Raw genomic sequence first — 25889 nt, forward strand, 5'->3', positions numbered from 1 at the left:
TAACAATATACTATACTATAATAATATAATAAAAGAAAGATTGTAGGAATATTAATATTTTATGGCGAGCTATGCCCTATTACAGTCAATGCAAACTAAGTTTTCAAACTGCATTATAGTTAAAAGCCAAATAAAAATAAACATTTGGAGTAAAAGAATAATTACTGGTACCTCAACATTATAAGTGTTTATTAGAATATTATGGTTAGCCGGTTAGGTATGACAAACAAAAAACCATGTACCTACATACGAGTACCAACGCCTAGGTTATTGTATTATATTATTTTTAAAAGATTATTATTGACGGGCAGACGTACCTACAATGTTAATACTGTTGTTTTTAATAGTCAATTTGACTGATCAATTTTATATGAAGAAATATTTCCAATAGAGTAAATAATTCCATTCATTTTGGAAATTATATATTTCACCTACTCAAAGACACATAACTAGTGACTATTTTAATTTTATTATTTTTGTAGCATACAATAAGCAAGCGTGTGAAATTAGAATGTGATTTACTTTTTTTTGCTACAATATTACATTCGTACATCGAATTACATTGATTAAATAGTTATTTGTATATCAATATTATAATTTACAGGCATGAAAAATAGTAAGAAGAATTGTAGATAAAACAGGATATAAAATATTGACTGAAGATACGATAGTTTCCTTAACATTTTCTACTAATTAATAATTATTATTAAATAGTTATATTCTATTTGCTAGTGTTAAATTTCAGGAATAAATAAGCGTGAAGGATGTGATTATTCATATAAAGGAATTAACATCGTATATATCTGGCAACATATCACTATAATTGTCAAAAATTGACATTGACAGTGACATGTGTCTTTATGACAATCTGTCGATTTTTTATTTTTAATCTATGGTCAAAGAAACCATCGCACACCAGGCAAATTATAAAACACTACAAGTCGCTACTTATAAAATCTGTATAATCATGAACATCAAATTTATTAAACACTAAAGATATTATATATCTTACGTTCTATAGAGAGACAAACGCTACGCACTATTATCTACAATATTAAATACAAAAGATGGCTTCAATTAATTTGAAGAGATGTAAAACAGCATAGAACAGTAAGACAATAATCAGAAACAAACGAGACTAGTACAAACTATTTAATAAAAACGTCTAATAATATTAAACATTTTATAATTATGCTACAAACATCAAAACATTAAAAGTAGATTGAAGCAATGTCGTAATCGATCTTTCCTCTCGCTCCAACGTTGTTATCCTGCTCACACATCCCATCTGAACACTAATGTAAATCCCATTCCATTTTATATGAAATTTACGTTCATTAATAAAGCAAAAAAATAACTAAAAAGGTTTTTTTAATACTTTCTACATCTCCTCAAACACCAACGGTCTTACCGCATCATGAACATACAACCTCCGTTTATCTACCTTGCCCTGCTTTTGTTGTCCGACGCAAATGTATAATTATATTAATATATTAGTATAGTTTAAATGATTGGGATATATATTTTCTAAGTACATTAATTATTCATATATTAGGCTAAATATAGCAAGTGCAAGATTGTCACTTGTCAATTTAAGTTTCAATGAGCAATTACTTTATGGGATAGTGGGATAGAAATATTTGTGAGATTTTCGTATAAGGGCTTATTATATAATGTGCATTTTTTAATAATGTACTAATTTAAGTTAATTTGGTTCATTTATCTAATAAAGAAACCATGTCTTGTTTGAAGTTTTTGTCAATTTTCTTGAGAAAATTGACTTTTTATACATATTATGATATTATCATATATTTTATCATAGTGATTACTGTATGTTTAAAATTGAATTAAGTATTAGGTAATTGAAGTTTTCAATTTCTATGTGGGATTATAATTTTAATCAAAATAATTTATGATTTTCCAATATTTCCTAGTATTTTATATAAGATATGGTTCTAATCACAATTTTGATATATATTTTGGGTTTTTAGGCCTTCGTTAGTTTTATATATGTACATGATATAATGTTACACTATATAAAAGTTACCTTGTTTCGAAGATTATTTTTGATATTTTGGGTCTTTGTAATTCTTGTCATTTTCTTTGAAGTATACGATACAATATTTTTTTGTCGTCTTTGATCATTAGCTATATCAAGTCAAACCGCATAATATTTCTGAAAGAAACTATTTATTTGATGATTAAGAGAACATTCCCTCAAAACCATTAAAATAATGAAATGTGTTGGTTGACAATTATTTATTAATTAATAAATTAAATGAAGTAAAATATTATGTGATTTTCAGCGATTTAAAAATAGAGTTACTGAATTAAAATTAACGAGATATTTTTAATAATAAACGTAAATAATATATTATATCCTCGTATGAAAAACGAATACTCTTTAGTTAATAGTACTTCATAAAATAAAGAATAAAAGCATAAGAAAAAGCAAAGCAATTAATAATAATACAAATTATGTAACAAGTAAAAAGCTTTAAAATATTCAAAAAAATCTATCACAGCCTACTCATACTAACCGTTTCATTTATGAATAATAAATAAACTACTTATATACTTAAAACAAAATAGAAAAGGGTAAAAAATAAAAACTAAAAAAATAACTTTAAAACTATATTTATGGACATTTGATGACTATTTTACGAAATATATTTACAATCACAACGATACAATAAATAAAAAATATACGAAACAAAAAAATGTCATGTATTATTACAAAAAAAAAAACACAAAAATATACATACTGGGCATTTTTCTTCAACACTGGCAATTTTTACCGTAACGTTCGAAAATGCAAAACTGTACTTGGTAATTTATTAAAAAAGACTAAAATGACACATTTTTGTATATGAATAGAACTTGCGGGGAATACAACCAAACAAACACTATTTAAAACAAACCTATATTTATCGGAATGTGTTTTTAATAAAATGATTTCAAAGGTATTTAAAATATAAAAAAAAATATAATTCTATAACTTAGGCTTTGTATGGAATACAGATTGAGACAATATTCCTTATATTTTTGAGACAACATTTAAGCAAGTTTCTACTCATGTGTTTTATAATTTTAAAATTGAGGGTACTTGCAATTTTTTACTATAATCAAAACTACCCCCAAAAATATTTCCAACAAGCTCTTCCCATAACTATTCTAGCTTTCAACGCGACCTTACAAAAACTTAATATCAATATAAGCGTAAAAAATACAAACTAAATTCATTTAATTTCACTTAAATCACATAAACGCGATACAAAAATAAATTAAACAAGCATTCCGGTATAAATACTGCGATGTTCTTCTCTGTGAAAATAATTTTAATGGTGAATTATATTTATATACTTCATACACAATCTGGGCTAGTAAAAAAATAACTTATTTGAGAACATTATCGTTTACTCGGTTTTTATTGTTGTACAATTAAACCTTTGTCGCCTAAAGTCAAGTCAATAAAATTGTCTATTACATTAAAACCCACCATAAAACCCTATAAAATAGGCCTCAAATCAAAAACGCATCGGGATATCAATCTTGCCATCGTATATAGCGAATGGCATTTGGTCCGTCACACCGTCACACTGACAATTGTCATTGAAGAGACACGCGTCATTAACCGCCCGTTGCCTTGTAAGTGACGCGTCATCTGTCACTCGTATATCCGTCAACTCAGTATGACACCTGTCATGTGAAAAACCTCTCGCCACCTGACCGTCTGTCACGCCCGCATGACAGTTTCTCGTTGAAACGGTATGACAGTTGTCATATGACGCATTCGCTATTGGTTCATTCGTCACGTTACCCTGAAATTCGTCATTAAAGACGCCTACCACCTGCTCATCCGTCACGTTCATATGAAAATTGTCAAATGTCACTTCCCCCTTCATTCCATCTGTCACGTTCGCATGACAGCTGTCATATACCGCGCTCACCGCCTCACCCGTCGCCGTCATATGACAACCGTCATCAATATTCATTCTACGCCCATCTGTATCCGCCGAGCGGCGGAACGGAAAATGCTTGCACAATCTAACGCTCTGCCGCGTATCGCTAACGTTAACATCCCTCAGATCGAGTACAACACAGCCCCTCGGAGCGTCAGCAAGACACGTGGCCACGCGCGCATTCCCCTGACACATGTCTGTTTGACAGCTAACAGTTTGAGACATGTCAGTTTGACAGCTACCAGTTTGACAGCCGCCAGTTTGACAGGTGCCACTCTGACAGCTGTCACTCTGACACGTGTCGAGGCGTCGCGCGCGGCCGCCGCGGTGACAGCCGTCAGTCCGACAGGTGTCAGTCCGACAGGTGTCACGCCGACACGCGTCCAGCACGCTTACTCCGCCTTCGTCTCGGGCTGCTGTCATACAAAGTCCATCGCGTCGTGCGCCTTCGTCGAGAACTTTGGGAAGGCGCGCTTCTTCAGTGTTCGCTCTACTACCTTCTTTATTTCGCTGACGATAAACACGCTCGACGTCAAGCAGACTAGGAATATGAGATCTGAAATAGATTATATTATGTAATTTTAGGAGACTGTCTTCTTGGTGTTATAAATTCTGGTTCTTATAGAAATAAACCGATTTAGCTGAAATAAATTATAAACAAGAATGCGTGCGTTCTTTTACCCGCACTCCACGCGCCCAAACCAACTTACTGTAGTAATTTTGTAAATTTAAAACGTTATCTATTCACACACACTGTTTCTTTCCAATATCATAATATACATATTATAGCCAATTTGTATATTCGGGTAGCATTCAAATGTTAATAAACCTAATTTCTGCGGTTTATCAAAGAGAATAAAATAGCTAACCATTATCTCAATACTATCAAAAGTAAATAAATATCATAAAGAAACACATACCATGTCCAGTGAGCGCTTCAGTTTGGAACACCCTCTGCAGCGGCGGGAAATATATCACCAACATTTGCCCGACCAGACTTAGCGATACGGCGATCAAGAACATTCTGGAAATAAATTACACTTTAGATTGGTAATTCGCTACAAATCACGTGGTTTTCTTGAAATGAAATAAAAAAGACGTGTGGCACTGCATGCTATGCCTTCAAGCCACACCTCCGCGCCCGTCCCCGTGGGGAGCGTGAGGTTTTTCGTTACGCAATTTCTGGATTCGGTCCCCGCGCTCGAGGCCCGCGATACAAGCTATGCAATAGCTTAAAAATACACATTTACAACTTATTAGCAAAACAAGTTCCGTGGCATCATTATTACAGGTACATATTATGTTAAATTAAAATGTAAAATTTACATTATTTAATATAGCAACTACGATGTTTCTTGCCGGTTTTTCCGTCCGAATCGGTTATAAATGTTATAACCTTCTTATTTCAGATTCAAAAGTGCTTCTAGAAGAAGAAAATAAACTTTTTGACAACTCACTTGTTAGAAAACAGTCCCACTTGGAATATCGACTTGGTCTGCGATCGGCACGACAGCGCGTTGAACATGTCGAACAGCACGAAACACGTGAACGTCATTGTTGTGTCGCGGGGGGTTATTTTGTTATCCGACATCTGGGAATAACATAACAATACATTATTTTGGAAATAATAATGAGAAAAAAATAAAGACTCACGATTAGTACCGTTTATTATGAGCACAAAAAAACTAATATAGTCTTATGATTATTAAAGTTTCATTACAAGGATGAAACGGTTTTTTTTTCAAAGTAACTTTTTAGTCGATGAACAGATAATATGTCAGTTTGTATGAATGTTTGTTACTCTTTCACGCAAAAACAGCAAACCAGCTATATGAAATTTAGACAGATTAGTGTGTATTAACTATCAACACATAGGCTGACGGTAATTTAACCACCAACAAACATTTTCCAATTGAAATCAATTACCCCAAACCCACCTCACGATTAAACACCCACAGAGTACCCGCAATAATAATAGCGGCGGATATAAGCACGGAAAGTAGAACACCCCGCGATATGATCCGCCGCGACGTGTCCCGTGGCTTGCGACGCAACACTTCGTGGTCCACCGGCTCCACGCCTAGGGACTGGGCTGGTGGGCCTGTGGAGAATAAGTTGCATGTTGCATACGATCGAGAAAAATTAAATTCGATTTTTAATTTTCCTACAAATTAGATTAGTGTCTTTATTTGTTTAACACTTTATTATACATATATTTATAAAATTGAAAGGAAAATAACAAATCTCATACAGCTATATATGTATCGTTATACATATACGCCCCATTGGGCGGCCTTTTTACTTCAGAGTGATCTCCACAAAGTAAAAAAACTGTAAAAGGCATCAAAAACTTATTTGTCTTTATATTTATTTAAAAGTTGGTTGGTTCTTTCAAGTATTTCTATACTTGAATTCATTTCTACTGAGATTAGTATATACTGTTAAATTTTGAAAAAAAAAACAATATAGCCTGTAAAATTATAAAAAATCATTGCGCAGCAATAAAAAATAATAATCGAATCAACCAGTTGATTCAAAGCTACCTTACCCATTCCATGCCAGGTCCATTTACGTACTTTTTACGTTTGGATCTACATCAAGCTTATTATCAGGTAGCTTTAGCTTAAAAATATTGAGTCCTATACCGCATTTTACTAGTAACATTGGATAGTATTAGATGAAAAGATTACTGACAAGTAAATACAAGCCCAAGCTGTTTTAGCGGTGTAGTATCGGCAGTTGTTTCCTCATCTGTATCCTATGAAAAATGCTTCCTATACTTAGACGATGTAATATTTTTCTTACCACGCGTGATTTGAAATCGATAAATATAACGCGATTTATAACAGATTTTTGTTCTCCTATGCGATATACAGAATGGAGTTTTGTAATAGCACGTGGAGGGAAAGTACTCTTAATACTGAAGATATAAATTTTTACTCAAAGGAAACAGCCTAGAGATAGAAAACTGATTTTTTTTGTTAATTATGCTTGCCACAACCGGAAATCTCGTTTGTGGGATAATTATAAAGATGAAATATCTCAAACAAACTTACCGTCCATAATAATATTGATCCACAGTATTTGCATAGCGTTCAGTGGGTTGGGTATGCCCATGAGAGTAGCGAGAGCGATAAGCGACAGCGCCGCTATAGATGTCGATAGTTGGAAGCGGACAAAGTTGCGTATGTTGTAGAATATGCACTTGCCCTCTTCGATCGCCGATCTAAGAAGAAATGATAAATTATTTATTTTCATTATATTTGGTAAAGAAAACTGTGATATAAAGTAGTTCATAACGTTGTCAATTGATAGGTCACGAGCCTCTTTTAATACTTAAAATATATACCGTGCTATTTATATCCATCTTTCTAGATGTTTCATAGAATTTATTACTATTCTACAGCTTATTAAATACCAAATATTCTAAATATGTATTTTATTGTCTATTATACCAAACAAAGAAACTCTATGCTACTAATATATCGATCTCATCTGAAGAACTAATAATTCCTATTTTTAAAATCCCTACCTAGTAACTTGACAAAAATGTATCATTAAAATGAACAAAAGAAACTCACATTATAGTAGCGAAGTCGTCATCAACGAGTATCATATCGGCGGCTTCCTTGCAAACGTCAGTACCGTTACGACCCATCGCTATACCGATATCCGCTCGTTTTAGCGCCACGCCGTCGTTTACACCGTCACCTATTATAGGGTTAATATTTAATATTGAAACAGTATAAAAAAGAGCGTGTGTGACAAGCACACGTGTCACAAGTAAAACTTCTTTGGCAAGATTTCAAAGATACCAAAATCGTCGCCTTACTCCATGTCTTGACGGTATAGCTTAGATCATTAAGTAATGGATAACACACGCAGGCGTTTCCCCTTTTGCCGAGGTATAAGATTATTCGAATCGAAAAATCTTATGCTTTCATAAAAACTACTTGCGTAATCGATTACGAACACTCTGCGTATTCGTAAAACATCGAAAGGACGTCTGCGAGTGCTCCGCTAAAAATGCCGTTTTGCACTGTCAAGTCTTGCAGAAGCAATTCAAACATGTCGAATATTAAAAAAGATGGAATAACCTTTCATTTGTGTATATTTTTTTATTTTTTTAACGTACATTTCTAATTAAATGCAATTTCTAATAATCGTCGATGTATCGTTTAGCGATATGATCAAGACAAATAATCGAGTCATGTGTGTACTCAATCATTGATGCGGCCTCACGAGACTATCATGGAAAGAAAATATACAAATTTAATCTTTATGAACTAAGAGATAAAGTTGAATTTAAAACGCGATATTGAACCGCATTCCCCACGAGACTATAAAGCGATGTAGCGAGACTATCTTGAAGAGAAAATATACAAATTTAATCTTTATGAACTAAGCGATAAAGTTGAATTTAGAACGCGATATTGAACCGCACTCCCCACGAGACTATAAAGTGATGTAGCGAGACTATCTTGAAGAGAAATTCAAATTTAATCTTTATGAACTTACTGATAGAGTTGAATTTAAAAACTCGTCCCTTAAAAGGTCGTAAATTTTTACGACTTTCTTAGTGACGGACTGCTTTTAACTTGAACGTCGATAAAAAAATATTTTTCTAAGTATAATTTGAAATGAGATGAGAATTAATCTTTATTATATTAAAATTTTACACAACTGCATAAAAAGGAGTAGGTATAATGTTTATTTTGTAAGTCTTGTATATATTTATTAAAATTTACGCTCGGTTACTTTTAACTGGCAGAACATTTTAATGGTACGGAACCCTTCGTGCGCGAGTCCGACTCGCATTTAGCCGTTTTTTTTGTAATGTTAATCTTGTAACCTTTCTATTATGTAATCTATACTAATATTATAAAGCTGAAGAGTTTGTTTGTTTGTTTGTTTGTTTGAACGCGCTATTCTCGGGAACAACTGGTCCGATTTGAAAAATTCTTTCGGTGTTAGATAGCCCATTTATCGAGGAAGGTATATATCATCACGCTACGACCAACAGGAGTGGAGCCACGGGGGTGAAACCGGAGCAACTCTTTGTTTATATGTATGTACGAATATTGCGTATATTTCAGATTTACAAAAAATCCTGCTTTAAGGCTAAGGTGGATTGAATGCTGTGGGAGAAAATCAGAATGGACACCTCGGTACAGAAATAATAAAAATTTCTGGACCGATATTTATTTTATTGAATATAATATGTGTTGTGTTGAATAAATACATATTCAAATACACATAAAATGGCGTTTTATTGTTTTTTCGTATGCATTTAATAATGATGAAAACGTTACAAATGACCTGTGTAGTATTTTTTATGAATATAATATTAATGTTATTTCTAATTTCAACAAAATTATTATTTTTGTAATATCGATATGGTTACATCCCTTTAGAGCGATTGTATTATTACGTATATGTATAAAGATTTTTCTGTGTAATCGATGTATGTGTGCAAAAACATGCTAGTCTGTCCATTTTGTAATAGTTTGAGTTTGTAAAGACACAAATTATTTTTGTGAATGTGTGATTGTGTTTCAAAGTGTGAGTTACCCTCCCCGCACCAAAACCGGCAGAAAGTTTAGTTAGAACATTTGCCAGCGTGCTCCATCCATTACTTAATGATCTAAGCGGTATAGCCATGAAATTTTACTCTAAAAGCGCCTAAAGAAGTTTCACTTAAAAAATTACACTTTATCGAACAAAAATTTAAAGACACGCAGACATTAATATCTGTGATTGTAAAAATTTTATGGAAAAAAGTTTTTTTTAATATACATAGATTAGGGTACATGGTTATTATTACCTGTCATTCCAACAATATTTCCAAGCCTCTGCAATGATTTCACAATCGCCAATTTATGTTTCGGCGTCACGCGATAGAACACGCTTACCTGAAAACGACAATTATTCAATAATTGGGCAATTTGGTCCTTCAAAAAAATAATGAAGTCATAAAACATAATATATATTGTATAAATTTATAATATACTGAGGGATGTGAACAATCAAACATTGAAAAATATAGTTATATTATGTATGTTAGCAAACATATTTTCTTCTCTATGAAAAGTTTTCAAGTTAAGTAAAATGTATGATAATTTTAAGCATAGGTATAAAGATACAATAGTAACTTATAATTATGTAGTTCAACTTACAGTATCAATAATTCCATCAAGTTCGTCATCAGACATCGAGTCAAGTTGTTCTCCGGACAGCGACTGCGAGTGTAACACGTCCAAGCCGACCATTTGTGCTAAAAAAATATAAAGATTGCAATTATCTATATAAGTATTTATTTAAAACTAGCTTTCCGCCCGCGGCTTCGCCCGCGTTTTCAAAGAAAAACCCGCATAGTTCCCGTTCCCGTGGGATTTCCGGGATAAAACCTATTCTATGTGTTAATCCAAGTTACCCTCTATATGTGTGCTAAATTTCATTGTAATCGGTTCAGTAGTATTTACATCCATACATCTATACTTACAAACTTTCGCCTTTATAATAGTAGTAGGATTATATATGTGTATGTTTATCAGCCATCTGGTTTCCATAACACAAGCCAAAAGCTTAGTATGGGATCAGATCGTGCTGTGTGTGAAATTGTCCTATATTTATTTATTTAACTACTAGCAAACCGGGCGAACTCCGTTTCGCCACCAGAGACACCTTTTCTTTGCTATAACCTCACGGAGCCCGAGACCTTTCCAACGAATGCAAAACCGTGGAAATCGGTTCGTGCGTTCTGGAGTTAAAAACCCGACTTATTTTTATATGTATAGTAGATTATTTATTATTTTACTCACCTACAGCCAGTGCCGTGGGTCTAGCATCCCCGGTGACCATCTTCACCTGCACCTGCGCCCGCTTCAGCGCCGCTATCGCAGTGCGAGCGGACTCTCTCGGCGGGTCACACACTCCGCACACGCCGGTGTATGTCAGAGATTCTAGGCTGTTGCCCCGGCAGAGGGCTATTATGCGCAGACCTGGGAATTGAGAAGACACATCTTACTATATATAAATCTCGTGTCACAATGTTTGTCCTCAATGGACTCCTAAACCACTTAACCGATTATAATAAAATTCGCACACCATGTGCACGATCCAACTTGAGAGATAGGATAGTTTAAACATGTAGGTACCACGGGCGAAGCCGGGGTGGACCGCTAGTTTAAATATATAAACATTATGATCATAACTATACGTACAAACAACTACTCGCACATTAAAAATTCGTAAAAATGTGCGAGCGGCGTTAAAATAAAACATCCACTATCGAAATTAACGTTGTATTTCGAGGCAGTTACGTTCGTCCAAAGACGCATAGCATATTTGAAACATCTGTCTACACGTAAGCACTTTGCTTTAGACAATTTTTGAGCGTGATTGCGACAAGTTGCGTATTGTACGTCAATGATAATAACTTGAAATGACTGTTCATTTTGAACGGGATTATATTACCAGCAAAAAAAATAGAGACACTTACATATAATGAACGTACTGCGTTCACAGTGGTAGAATCTTCTCTATACAGCATTTATCGGGCATTTCCTAGTAATTAATACCCACTAAACACAATAATAAGCCAAAACTCACCCATCCTAGCGATATTATACGCTTCGTTGAGAAAGTCTGCCTGTTTCTCTCTTGTCATCGGCGCATAGTTCCCCGCGCTGTCTATATACTGAGTACATAGCGGAATCTTCTCTATAGACCATTTATCGGGCATTTCCTTGTATTTAGTGGCTATAAAACTCAATAATAAGCCAAAACTCACCCATCCTGGCGATATTATACGCCTCGTTGAGAAAGTCTGCCCGTTTCTCTCGCGTTTTCGGCGCATAGTTCCCCGCGCTGTCTATATTATACTAAGTACTTAGGGGTAGAATCTTCTCAATAGACCATTTATCGAGCATTTCCTAGTAATTAATACCCACTAAACACAATAATAAGCCAAAACTCACCCATCCTGGCGATATTATAGGCCTCGTTGAGAAAGTCTGCCTGTTTCTCTCTTGTCATCGGCGCATAGTTCCCCGCGCTGTCTATATACTGAGTACATAGGGGTAGAATCTTCTCGATTGCACCTTTAACGAAAACCTCTTCCTTGTGTTTGCCGTCGTTGAATTTTGGCGCGCACTTCACAACCATCATTTTTGTTTCCGAACTGTTGGTAACAAAAAATTGAGCAGTCAACTTGGGAAATTTTAAAAATGAGTTTTAGGACTATTTTCAAAGCAACATCGAACATTGACGTTATCATCATTTAAATGTGGTAATATTTGTCAAAAAAGATAAATAAATAATGTCGTTAAATGAATAAAACATAGTTTTCCAACACACAAACAACGTTTATAAACGTAAAAACTTTTAGTAAATATAGAATTATAGTTTTAATTCGTATAATGTCTCTTTCTATCTCGTAACAAGAAATTACCAAAATAGTTTAAGTGCTGGAGAGTAAAATAACATTTATTCAAGTACCACACACACAAGGAAACACGAAAACCAACAAACACAAACTAATCTAACATCCAATAACATTTAGTTAACATTAAAAAATTTCTCTTTCTTTTCTTAATTACCATTACTACCTAAGAGCTAGCGCGCACGAGCAACTTTGTCTCCGCAACTATTTTGTCTCCGCAACTATTTTGTCTCCGCAACTATTTTGTCTCTCCACCCAAGGGCTAGTATGAAAGTGCGCGCACGTAGCGACGCAACTCCCCATACAAATTGATGGGAGAGACAAAATAGTTGCGGAGACAAAGTTGCTCGTGCGCGCTAGCTCTTACAAATCTACACTAATATTATAAAGAGGAAAACTTTGTTTGTTTGTTTGTTTGTTTGATTGTAACGAATAGGCTCATAAACTACTGGACCGATTTTAAAAATTCTTTCACCATTCGAAAGCTACATTATCCACGAGTAACATAGGCTAGGTTTTATCCCGGAAATCCCACGGGAACGGGAACTATGCGGGTTTTTCTTTGAAAACGCGGGCGAAGCCGCAGGCGGAAAGCTAGTATTAAATAAAATAATAATTTAAGAACCCACGTGGCCAAAAAAATAATTCTTACCTATAAGGAATCTCATTGAGCCGATTATATTGTTCCCGTATGTCGTCCATGTTGTTTTTCATAGCGCACGCAAGTAGAGCGCCATCTGTCGGCTGCCCGTAGAGCATGTCGTCTCTTATGTGTGCGTTGTTGCAGAGGATACCCACCTGAGAATAATAATATAAATCACATAATAAATAACAAAGTTTTAAACGAAAGTATTCATTTGATATTTCGTTTTGTAGTATTCAATTGCTTTTTAAACGATTTTTTTGATAAAAGATAATTCGATCACGAACGTGTGGCCGAGAAGCTAGGCGTTCGAATTCCACCTCGTGATCGAATTTTTTCTATCCTTCAAAAAAAATATTCATGTCTAGTTGTTACTATTAACAATTAGACGTACAAAGTAGACTGTATTAAAAAAACTCTGCCAAATACCCGCGGAGGCAGAGTTTCGCTACGTACAATTTCTAGCGTGTTTTTAATTCTAGGTGTCTATTTTACGTCAATGGTAAGTCAAAATTGGGCCAGTTTACTTTATACACAAAAATTTATTTCCTAATCAACATTTTCAAATCCAAAATTGCTTCATTTGATGAATGTAGGTAAATAAATGGTAGGCACACGTTATAGCGTATCTTACGCATGCTCGTAAAAATATCATGTATATTATATATTATTTAGATTATAATATTACATTAATAATTTTAAAATGTCATAAAATTAGAAGTCTCTAAACATTATAATAAAAATATCTCACCTCAAGCATGCTATTAACACCCATCCTAGCTATATCCAAATCCCGACCCTTGTACGCGCGCAATTGCACATCTCCTTTCGGACTGTATCCGGATCCGGTCACTTCCGCAATATGGCCGCCGGAAGTGGACAGAGTTGTGACTGTCATCTCGTTCTTTGTTAGCGTACCTGGAAATTATTTTTGTTTTAATATTTGCACCCATTATGGTTGTGTGATTTAGAACACGGTAGTGCAATAATATACGTTGCATATTTTTAGATTAAGTTTTCTGATATTTTAGTATATTCGAAACCGTCCAAAAAATAGACAAATTAATTTAGACTTTGTGAATCCATAAAGATCCAATATTAGCAAATTTTTAAGATGATCAAGTAGTCTAATTTTTTTAATTAAAGTCATCACAAAACAAAAAAAAATCATTCCTTTTATAAATTCTTTTATAGACTCAAACCCGCATCCTTTCGCGCCATTCCGGGGCGGATGCCTGACCAACTCAGCCACTCGTGACCCGCCAGAGCAATCGAATTTATTCTATTCTTTCAGTTTTATGTGTCTAAGGGACACACCGTCCTTTTTTTCAAACGCACAATAATATATTACCGGTCTTATCACTGCATATAACGTTGACACAGCCCAGAGTCTCTACAGTGGGCAGTTTCTTCACTATCGCGTTTCGTTTGGCCATTCGCATAACACCTAGTGCCAATGTCACAGTGACTACTATGGGCAGACCTGTGGAAGAAATATGTTATTTAGAGATAGTTCAATAAAATTGATAAACAATTTATCTATTCAAATAAAATGTTCGTAAGATTTTTTCTCCTTAATTTCACAATTTACTTCATCTCTTCATCTGTTTTTTTTTATCAATAAATGAATAGGAAAAATTGTTTTTAAGATCAAAAACTTAGAACCAACAAACATAAATAAAATAATATTACACAAGGCACTTAACACTGAACACTTTTGACACTGATGTGACAAAAGTGTTAAGTATATAGGTCGGTACAAATGGGCCACCGACCATAGCGACTGGTCGCCAGCGCCAGCCACTAGACACATTTTTCATATATTTTGTATAGACGCACCGCATACGTGTAGCCGGTGGTCACTCACTACAGAAGCACACCCCGGACACTCCATACAAAATTAACGTTTTGACAGTCATACTGTAGAGACTGCAAATGTGTGTGTTAACCTTTATGGTTTGCACATTTTTGACTAGCATAAAAAAAAATTCGCGTTTTTCTGATGAAATACATCCGTAAACAGCACAAAATCTAACCATTTTCTACGAAAAACAATAATCACAAATCCAAAATAATAAAATTACTTTAAGTCAATTTGATTAATGTTTTATTTATAATTATTTTATTTATAACTCTTTATTGCACAAACTAAAATATGACAAAAATACCATTAATACATAAGAAAGACATAGTTTGTGCAAGAGGCGGCCTTATTGCTAAGCAGCAATCTCTACCAGGCAACCTGATGGAAAGGAAATGTATGAAGTTAATGGGATAGTGCAAAAAGAAGAAAAAAAAAACAATAATAATAAATAAATAAAATTATGTAAGTATCAAAGATACCTACTACATAAATACATACTACTACATAATAGTACAAATAAATAAAATACATATAAATACATACATATGCTTTGTAATAAACATATACATACATATTATTATATAAATAGAATACATATACATACACATACTATAGTACAAACGCAAAAAAAAGATATATATATATATAATATATAAAAACAATAGTTGGTGACGTCAGCAAGCAAAGCAAATCTATAGTAAGGAAAAGAAGTGGTCTTTAAGCAACAATTTAAAAGAGCAGAGCGTTTGAGCACGTCTAATATTTTCTGGTAATGCATTCCATAGTTGAATAGCCCGGACAGTGAAAGAATTATTAAAAAATTTAGAATGATGGAAAGGGGTGCTGAGCAATAACAAGTTGTCAATCTTCGTTGCGTATCGTCCCTGTAGAAAAATGTGGACCATTTTTAGTCTGATCGTGCGGTGTGAGGTAAGCGTTTAATTTTGGCGGGAGGCGGAGAGTGTCCGATCTGTAGCGTTTAGCTACTATTATGTATTCTGTGACAGAAGTGTCTGCGATAAAATATCTAAAGAACATTCTAGAAACTTCCATACCTTCAGGTATCGCAGCGACCGCCAAACTAACACCAATAGTGAACATCTCCTGTATGGCCTTGCCCTGCAACCAGCCAGCCACCATGATGAAGCCGATGATGCAGAAGCTGTACAGCGATAATTGAGCTCCGAGGGTATCCATAGACCTCTGGAGGGGAGTTTTGGGAGCTTCCTCCGCTTGCATCATGCGGAATATATCACCGAACTCGGAGCGTTCGCCCGTGCTGACTACTATACCCTAGAAAGAAGAATAAAATCATTAAAATCTTTTACCCATTTCATTTAATTCATACTGTAAGGGAAAATGGCAAAAAAGATCATTAGGTATTGTTAGCTATGAAACAGAATTGTTAAAAAATGCAGTTACTGAGTTAAAATTTGTTGCAGACGCAATATTTTTAAACGAAATAAAATTCTTTAGGTGGATGTTATAGACTATTCCACACCACACCCCAATTTAACATTATATCTTCACAAAATTACATTATTTTCCAACAAAAATCATTAGCAGTTAACATTATAATCACAATTACATTATTATCAAAAATAGATATCCAACAAAATCATTCATTTACCAAAACCACATTTCTTATTTCTACCACTCACCTTAGCATTGCCACACCTCACTAAAGTTCCCATAAAGGCAATATTATCCTTATTCACCCTGCCCGCTGACGCTTTATTGGGCAGAACACTTTTAACCGCCGGTTCTGTTTCTCCAGTGAAGGAAGATTCATCTATAGCCAAATCTGCAGATTCATAGAGACGCAAATCAGCTGGAACTCTATCTCCTACGTTGAGGTGAACAATGTCGCCTGGCACTAAGTTCCTGGCTAAGAAATGTTCTAGGCTTCCCTCGCGAAGACTGCAATACAAGAAAAATTATGTTTGGCGCTTTTAGATACAGTAATTCGTAATAATTAAGTTGTTTAAATTCATACAAATTAATAATTTATTTTACAAAATTTCTTCTTTTAACCAAGCGTTCCAATAAGGATAAAAAATATAACAATCTTTAGTAGGCAAATATGATCTTCAATTTGTAGTTTAATTTCAATTCCAAGTTTATAAAATCCTAATAAACATCAATGGAACCGATTTCTACACCAAATTTAAGCACTTTATCATCGACTTCCCATACGCAAATAGAACTTATTCCACTCTTTCTTTCCGTAACTATACCAAATCACCCTTACCAGTTACAAGAAGGTGGTACGAGTTTGTTCAGCTCCTCCAGCGACTTCTCCGACCGGTACTCCTGCACGAAGGCCACCGTCACTACTATCATTATGGCCACTGTTATCGACACGGCATCATCAAACTGCTTCATACAAATGCTGACCACGGCGGAACCTGGAAAGTGGTGATCATTTTAATCTTTACTTATATTACAAGGTAAAGTATCATTTGTTTATAGTAGGTTATCTGCTGAAGTACTTTACGATCATGAAAATTATATCGCTAACAGAAAGTTACACTACTCAAGAGTGACAGATATTTTTCTTATCCCGGGTCAGTGCGCGCCAAGCCGGGCCAAGTGGGTTTACGTGAATAGAGCTTATCACGCTATACACGTAGCCAGGTTGTTATACTTATTCAATTATATTCCTTTTTGATTAAGATACTTTGATGATTACTAAAATAACGTAATTTGTATCTTAAACAAATGTGTATTATCATTTTTATGAGTACAAAGTGCAAGCGGTTTCGGTTGGCTTCCTTCTTCCTTAATATGAAAAAAACTTAATCAGACATAACTTCATAGACGTTGGAATACAAAAATGCTAGACTATGCATTTCGTAAAATAGGAGAATTGAGCCATTCAACGCTTTAATGGGCTCTCCAATATCTAAAGTAGCCAATTTTATCCGTGAATGTGGTTTTCTGTCATTCATCACATTCGAAGTGAAAAGTAAAATGAAATTCATTCTTCGGTAAGTTGGAAAAATGAGGATTAGACTGCATTGTAGTGAAGAGTGAAGCGTGATATGCAAATTAATCTAGAATTTCTATCGAATTTAAGTAAAATAGAGAGCATTGTAGAAAATGGTTTAAGGTCAGATAAAAGCTCTGAAAATCATACAGCTCTAAAAATGGGAATAGATTTGATTTTCTCTAAGATAATATTCAATTACGCTATCATTGACCTTTATTCGGAAAACTATCATTTTTAAACATGTTTTATTAAAGCATAGAACACGAAGAAATTTCTAAAGAACACACTGGAAACATCGTCCTTGGTTTTCTAATTACGTACAATCAGAGACTTTAACAAGCCATAACATCGTGGCAACGCATCTGATCTGCGATTTAGTGCATTATTTACATAATCATTAAGTTGATTTTACCATATTAGTATCATGTATATACCCTTTAAACATTTTGGATCACGCGATATTTTGTTCAGGTTTTATTACTAGGTTGTTGCCCGAAATTTCTAGACCACATCTGCTTGCAAATAATTTTAAATTTATATTTGCAACTTTTTTAACGCAGACATTCGGGCAATTTTAAATAAATTTCGATGAATATTTTTATGTTTGTTCAGTCTTACTTTAGAAGAAACATACAATTTTACCAAAATTGATACAAAGCCATAGGAATTTTGTTTTCTGATTCATTCTTAGTTTTAATTTAATAGACTGTATTTTAAATAATATAGGTACCCTACTTCAAGGACAATGAAGAATATCAGAAATTTTCATTGATAGTGAAAACATTATCTGAACTGAATCAAAAGTATAAAGTATTCATAGATAGCAGCCTATACATAAATTAATAAACCCGTTCATAAAAACTATTGAACTCTAGAATACCGTTAAAATTAATTGCAAAATAATAGTATTTTCATTAATTTTCCACACTTAATTCGTATTTCCGTACGTGTCTTATCACTTGTACTGACGTACTAAGTAAAGTTGTGTTTCTCGTCAACTGATTCTAAGGGCGTATTCAGAAAGAAAGCTTGAAACTTATAAGCGCTTATAAGCGCTTATCGGCGCTTATAAACGCTGGTAACCCGCGCAGGAAAATATATGAACATGCGCTTATAAGCGCTGATCGGCGCCGACAAGTTTGTTGAAACTTGTTGGAACTTGTCGGCGCCGATCAGCGCTTATAAGCGCATGTTCATATATTTTCCTGCGCGGGTTACCAGCGCTTATAAGCGCCGATAAGCGCTTATAAGTTTCAAGCTTTCTTTCTGAATACGCCCTAAAGAATTTATTCTAAAAAAATTGGTTGTCTGAAAAGTCAGTTTACTGACAATAGTTAAACGTGACAACGTCCGATTGTGCTTCTTTGTCGCTCGTTACGCGCTCTCGCTTGCACTTTAACCTTAAATGTAACGCCTCAGAGCGAGGTAACGCCGCATGAGTCATGTTTTTTCGTGCGTGCAGCCGGCTCTATCGAATTATACGACGTTGTCACGTCAAAATTGCTCTACTTTATCTCTATCATTGATCGAATTTATTACAAATACACGCATACGACTGGTACAGTCAGCAAAGAAATTGACATAAACAACAGACACAGAGTTAAAGTCCTACTGCCATAGAGTAAAACAAAAAGAAGAGTCATCAAACCTACCTATATTTTAATTTATAGCAACCTCTGCTAATATAAAATATTAAATGCTAATGGAAAATTTATTTTAAAGATTTTTACAATTACACTAATGTATGTAAGTCGATGAAGAGTCGGTGGGAAATTTCTAAGGTCCAATCGTCTGCATATAGAAGGCTCTTTTTCGTTAAATTTTAAAATCGAGTAATATTTTTGTAATGTTTCTTTCTGTCATTGTATATGTCAATAAATTACACGATAAAACTATCTACATTCCTTGCTAACGGTACATAATACGTAAATTCTATTATAATACTTATTTATAGTACGCAAGCAGGGCTACAGAAAGGATTACCTACTGAACGAATATAGCCAACATATTATGTGTTATATATTTGTATTAAGGTTTTAAGTATTTGCGTCATATCATTGTTCTCGTTTATGAAAGAATTGAATTGTTTTAACTTTTACTCTTTGCTTCAGTGGTTATCAAGTCGTTTGCTGGTAAAGTACTCGGAGAATTCGGCAACCGACGAAGACAGTTCCAGTCTGATGTGGTTGTTTATAAACTAACAAAATATCCCTTCAAACTTTTATAATATGAGTGACCACCAAGTTTATTACTTTGAGATATTGAAAAATACTAGATTTCCATCCGCGGCTACGCCCGCGTTTTCAAAGAAAATCCCGCATAGTTCCCGTTCCTGTGGGATTTTCAGGATAAAAACCTATGTCGAAGTTGTAGCCTATCTCTTATTCTGGGTCTTCAGCAACATACCAAATTTCATTGTAATCGGTTCAGTACTATTTGCGTGAAAGAGATCTCCTAGCCATCCTCACAAAATTTCGCATTTATAATATGTAGTAGGGTAAAGACATTTTTCTGACGAAATTCATAGGACTTTTCATATGTAACCTACAAACATATAGGTAATATATAAAACATAATATTATGTACATAATATCTTGAAATATGCATAAATTATTACGTTATCACTACATAGTATAAAACAAAGTCGCTTTCCCTGTCCCTATGTCCCTATGTCCCTTTGTACGCTTAAATCTTTGAAACTACGCAACGGATTTTGATGCGGTTTTTTTTTAATAGATAGAGTGATTCAAGAGGAAGGTTTATATGTATAATAACACCCATTAAATAGTGGAGATGTACTGTTATTTTTGAGGTTTCTAATGTGATGTCGTAAAAAATTACATTTTTTCCGCTTACATTGCAAACGCAGGCTGAACCCTACGAGTTTTATCAAAATAATGTACTAAGTATTATACACATTGAAAAGGTCTACAGAAAAGTCCGCGATGGTATATATCTATCTCTTATGGATAACCCACAATAACTTTTTTTTGTCATTTACTTTTTACGACGAATAATGGCTAATTTTCGAAGCGATTTTAACCAATACAGCATTAATCCTTAACCAATTAAATACCTTGAATACATTGTTCATTTAATATATGTAGATCTATATTGCCCTTTACACCGTATGATTTAAGTGAATATTTTCGAAGATATTACAGATTTAAAAATTGCGGGACGTAGCGTTTGCGGCGGTACCGGCCGGCCGGCCGGCTATCTATTTTATGTACCCGTGCGAAGCCGGAGCGGGCCGCTATGTTTTTATATACAACGTTCACAGTTTTTCTGTAGTGTATTTAGTATCAGCATTGCACCCGTGCGAAGCCGGGGCGGGTCGCTAGTATACCATATAACACAGACAACAATAGCAATTACTTTCCATGATATGAATTTGATTGTATAGTTATTTTGATAACAATCGATTTTATAGCGTGTATAAATAATGACAATAGACGTTATCGTGATGTTTCCTTTAATCCATTTCCTATGTCATTAGATAATCATTTATTATGGCTACACTTGTTTTCACCCGCGGCTTCGCTTGCGAACAATGTACTTAGGTACTTTGTTCCTTGAGGAATATGTAGATTTCCGTCCCTCATTTCCTTCCTTAATTTTCGCGTTAGTGTAGCGCGCGTAGTTATATTTTCGCGATTCCTAAGGGCCTTTTGATGAAAATATTACCCCGCAAATTAAAATTTAATCAAAATTGTTACCCTTATGTAAAATAAACATTTTAGAAATATTAAACAAAATCAACCACATCGATAAACAAGTAACTACCTATATTTATTTTATTGTGATTTTTTTATTATTTAGTCATAAAAAGAGGATACTATCAATTGATTCCAACCTACTTGAAACTTGAAAATATCCTATCAGAATAAACCTTACCAGACGTAAAACCAAATCTTATTTATAGCTTTCACTAGAAGTACAGTCTATTCGCACCTGAGACATTTAGTTACCTGTGCCTGAGATAATTCCGTCGATCGTTTACAGGCTAAGTGTCACCAAAAATATCTTACCGAAAGGGCAATGTAATGAAAACACGCGAAGATATGCCAAAATGTTTCGCAATGTGTCTATTAGCACTTGTAATATTTTTAACGCTAGTTATTTAGTTAGCTCGATTGAAAGGATGTGCAATTTAAATAGTAGTATATGTATAATATTTAATTAAAGGAAAAACTGTGTAGTAAATACGAAATAATAATTACTTAAACTAGTTTTAGAAGAAGTAATAATATGAACCTCTGCCTTTTTACCAATATTATTTTAACTCATTCTGAATTTTAACGCTATCTCAATCGTGTTGTAGAATAAGAAGCTTATAAAAATTCCGGCCCCCAACTTAATATACAGTAAAATAACTACACAGTAAATTTACACAGTATAGTAAGTTACATACAAAATTTCGCCAAATCAATGCTTAAAGTTTGTTATCCTCTCTTCACAGTCATATAGCCTTAATAAATATTATCAGAAGATTACTCATTATCTGTCTTATCACAACAAAATTCAAATTATCTTTATAATGATGCTATGAAATATATCTTAGTAAGATCTAGAACATACAGGAAATTAGACCTCTTCGTTCTATCGCCTCTCACCCGCGTTCCGCAATCCGCATAGTAATATAAAACCAACGATATATGATCAAAGCTATACATGGCTCATATTTCTGTGTAGTTAAAAAAAACACGAACTTAACCTTACCCACCCCCTTATCCAAAGTAACGACTTACGTTCAGTCGAGACTTAGAACGTTACATTTAGGGATGTAACGATACATGATTTTGCCGATACGATACCGATACCGATATTTGTAGTAATGTATCGGCGATACCGATACCGATACCGATATTGATGGCTTGGTAGAAAAATAAATAGTGAATTATGCGTAAAAAGTTACCAACATTTAACAGAGACAACTGTTAATCGTATTCTTTTAAATAAAAATGCCAAAACACTGCACAGTTTTAAACATCAGTACAAAAAAGTTATACTTGCTGAATTTCTTAACCAGCCCTAGTAGCGTTGAATGTATAGCCGTATCTATTTTATTTTATTATGTATATATTCACTCTTATACTTATCTATACGTATAAATTACTTCATTACATCTATTCCTTAACCCTTTATATTTAAATAACAAGTATGTACAAGTAAGTTTATATTATGTATTGACAATTTTATTTAAACACTTCAATATATTTATATTCTCCTATTTTTTTAAATTTGAAATATTTATTTTATCAGCTTTTTATTTTACATCACAAAAGACCGTTCTGGTGCTCCAAGCGTAGCAAGTCGAGGGGACTACTGAAAACCGGCGCCTCTCCTCTAGCACGGAGAGGCAAATGCTGAGTAGTCCACCTAATCACGAATACCGACTAATATTTGAATATATTTATTGTATTTTAAGGTTTAAAATTTATTAATGTGTATTGTTCTCAAAAGTGTATTTAGTTATAAGTGAAAAATTGTAATTAAGTATTTGTGATTAAATGTATTTTCTTTCTTTCTTTCTTTCTTTCAAATCAAAAAACAACAAAACCATTTATTTTAGTATTATTATTTTACGAAGTCAGTTAAACTTTAAGTAATACACATACAATCAGTACCTAATAAAAGTTTACTATAATTGGTAGAGTTTTTTCAGAAAACAAAGTGCGCACGCGCGGGCGGCCTTTTTTTTTTTTTTTTTTTTTTTTTTTTTTTATAGTGGGGAAATCTTCCAAAGATACCCACGGCCCCCGGGGAAGGAGCCGTGGGTTATGTCGGATTCTTACCGACTAAAACCCCACTGTGTTCCGTCGAGCCGCTTTAATGATGGGGCCGCGGGTATTTGTTGGAATTCTTCCGCGACCACGCGCGGGCGGCCTCCCGCATCGTTCATTGGGCGCGGATTTTTGAATTATTTGATATCAAAAAAAATTGGTTGTTTGTAAAGTAGGTTTACGATCGAGATGTTTACGTGATAACATAATGCAGTGGCAGCGCTCGAGATGAAACGGGAGATCGGTCCGTCTCTCTCTCGTTATACCTGCGATCGCGCTCGTGAGGTTTTGGTGTGACACAAGTTTATGAACATGTCACCCGACTAAAACGATTTTAAAAACGTTATCACGTTAAAAATTAAAAAAATTCAAAATTATTTCTTTCTTTCCTTTACATAAACAAATTTGTGATTGGAACACTCCTAGTAAGCAAATAAAATGCTTGTGTCAGGAGGTTCCGCTCTTCCTTAACACTATTACAGAAACAGAAATAAAACAATATGAATGAATACAATGCAAAAACATAAAAGAAAAGAAAGAATTTAATAAAAAATATCGGTATCGGTTGATTTATTATCGGCGATACCGATATATCGGTATCGGTATCGGTATCGTTACATCCCTAGTTACATTAAACGTAACGAGTTGTCCTCTAGTCATTCAATTAAATGTCGTCATTGAATGAACTTGAAATGAAATTAGGATAAGTACCTAATTTCATATAGACCCAATTAGATCTTTATACTGAAAGAGTGATAATTAATATCCATCCATTAAAATTCACATCTACATAATAAAATATGTATAAGTAGTTTTCAACACCTCTAGTTCATGTATAATATCATTGTTTTATTCTATATTATTCTAACAAAAAATTGTATATTTACTTAACTATAGATACCTGATACGGTAAAAAATTTACCTCTCAGTTCAGAAGATAAAAAATGTAAGTAATTTAAAATATTAGGTGTTAGATAGAGGTCATATTCCAATCGTGATGATGAATTATTCAAGCTAAATAAAATAATAAATATAAACTTTAAAAGGATAATGTAGGCATTGTTTTCATCATTTACTACAAAAGTACAATTTATACACAAAGTTTTTATACAAGTAAGTAGATATAGTCCTCTTTCTTTATTTTATAAGATATTTAGTTCAGGCTTAAAACCTACGAATTATATTGTACATATCGTGAAATTACTTTGTCCTTTAAAACTAATACATTGATCAATTCAATCATGATTGTGGTAGTATGGCAAGATATTTTACTTAAAAAGAAATAAATAAATAATCAGTTCACACATTATTAATTTTATAAGAGTTACCAACATGGCTAACATCTGCGCATGTCCAGATCTACACGTTCTAAAAAAACTACTAAATTGATCTAGTTACGTTAAAATATTCCATAGTAATCTGAATATATATATAAATCTCGTGTCACAATGTTTGTCCTCAATGGACTCCTAAACCACTTAACCGATTATAATAAAATTCGCACACCATGTGCAGTTCGATCCAACTTGAGAGATAGGATAGTTTAAACATGTAGGTACCACGGGCGAAACCGGGGCGGACCGCTAGTTATACTATAAACCTTCCAGAGAAACACAAGGACCTTGTATCTTAAAATAGATTTATACTAAAACATTTATTCGAAAACCTAACAAAAGGTTTCTGAACAAAAACACGTTCCACTTCGCTAATTTCAACAGAATAAGGATAATATAATAAAATAACATTTCGTAATTAAAAAGCATTAATATTTAATAGATAATGTGTGTTTACCGCGAGCACGTGTTGTTCTGCGTGGTTTGTAGACAAATAGAATTTATTTTATACATTTAAATTATTCTATTACTAGCGCCCCGCGGTTTCACCCGCGTGGCTCTGCTCCTGTTGGTCTTAGTGATGATATTATATATAGCTCCACAATAAATGGGCTATCCAACACCGAAAGAATTTTTCAAATCAGACCAGTAGTAGTTCCTAAGATTAGCGCGTTCAAACAAACAAACTCTTCAGCTTTATATTGCAAATTAACGCGCTAATTTTAGACTATTCATCTCTGCTAAATTTGAAATTTCATACCAATTTGATCCGTCGCTTTTGCGTTTAAAAATTGATCTTAGTAGAGTGCCGTAAAGCATAAAAATGGTCAAACCTCGGAACCCAGGGCCAGTCAATGAATCTGTA

The 25889-nt window shown here is 33.9% G+C and overlaps 1 protein-coding gene across 1 annotated transcript in view; it reads right to left on the reverse strand.

Moving 5' to 3' along the window:
• Positions 1 to 2621: 2621 nt before the first annotated feature.
• Positions 2622 to 25889, reverse strand: part of SPoCk (secretory pathway calcium atpase) — a 38822-nt gene continuing 15554 nt past the window's right edge. Inside the window, exons 4-19 of the mRNA XM_090108261.1 lie at positions 17164 to 17320; positions 16574 to 16832; positions 15968 to 16205; positions 14400 to 14531; positions 13800 to 13966; positions 13058 to 13203; positions 11942 to 12144; positions 10784 to 10963; positions 10139 to 10236; positions 9787 to 9874; positions 7544 to 7673; positions 7019 to 7188; positions 5900 to 6063; positions 5420 to 5553; positions 4883 to 4986; positions 2622 to 4518 (exon numbers count right to left, since the gene is read on the reverse strand). Of these exons, the coding sequence (XP_089964387.1) occupies positions 4382 to 4518; positions 4883 to 4986; positions 5420 to 5553; positions 5900 to 6063; positions 7019 to 7188; positions 7544 to 7673; positions 9787 to 9874; positions 10139 to 10236; positions 10784 to 10963; positions 11942 to 12144; positions 13058 to 13203; positions 13800 to 13966; positions 14400 to 14531; positions 15968 to 16205; positions 16574 to 16832; positions 17164 to 17320 (2507 nt within the window). The 3' untranslated portion in view covers positions 2622 to 4381. The remainder of the gene's footprint in view (positions 4519 to 4882; positions 4987 to 5419; positions 5554 to 5899; positions 6064 to 7018; positions 7189 to 7543; positions 7674 to 9786; positions 9875 to 10138; positions 10237 to 10783; positions 10964 to 11941; positions 12145 to 13057; positions 13204 to 13799; positions 13967 to 14399; positions 14532 to 15967; positions 16206 to 16573; positions 16833 to 17163; positions 17321 to 25889) is intronic.

Source organism: Colias eurytheme, chromosome 12 (genome assembly GCF_061535395.1).
Source record: "Colias eurytheme isolate Ceu_HAF_F1 chromosome 12, ilColEury1 Martin Lab GWU primary, whole genome shotgun sequence".
Taxonomy (NCBI): Eukaryota; Metazoa; Arthropoda; class Insecta; order Lepidoptera; family Pieridae; genus Colias; species Colias eurytheme.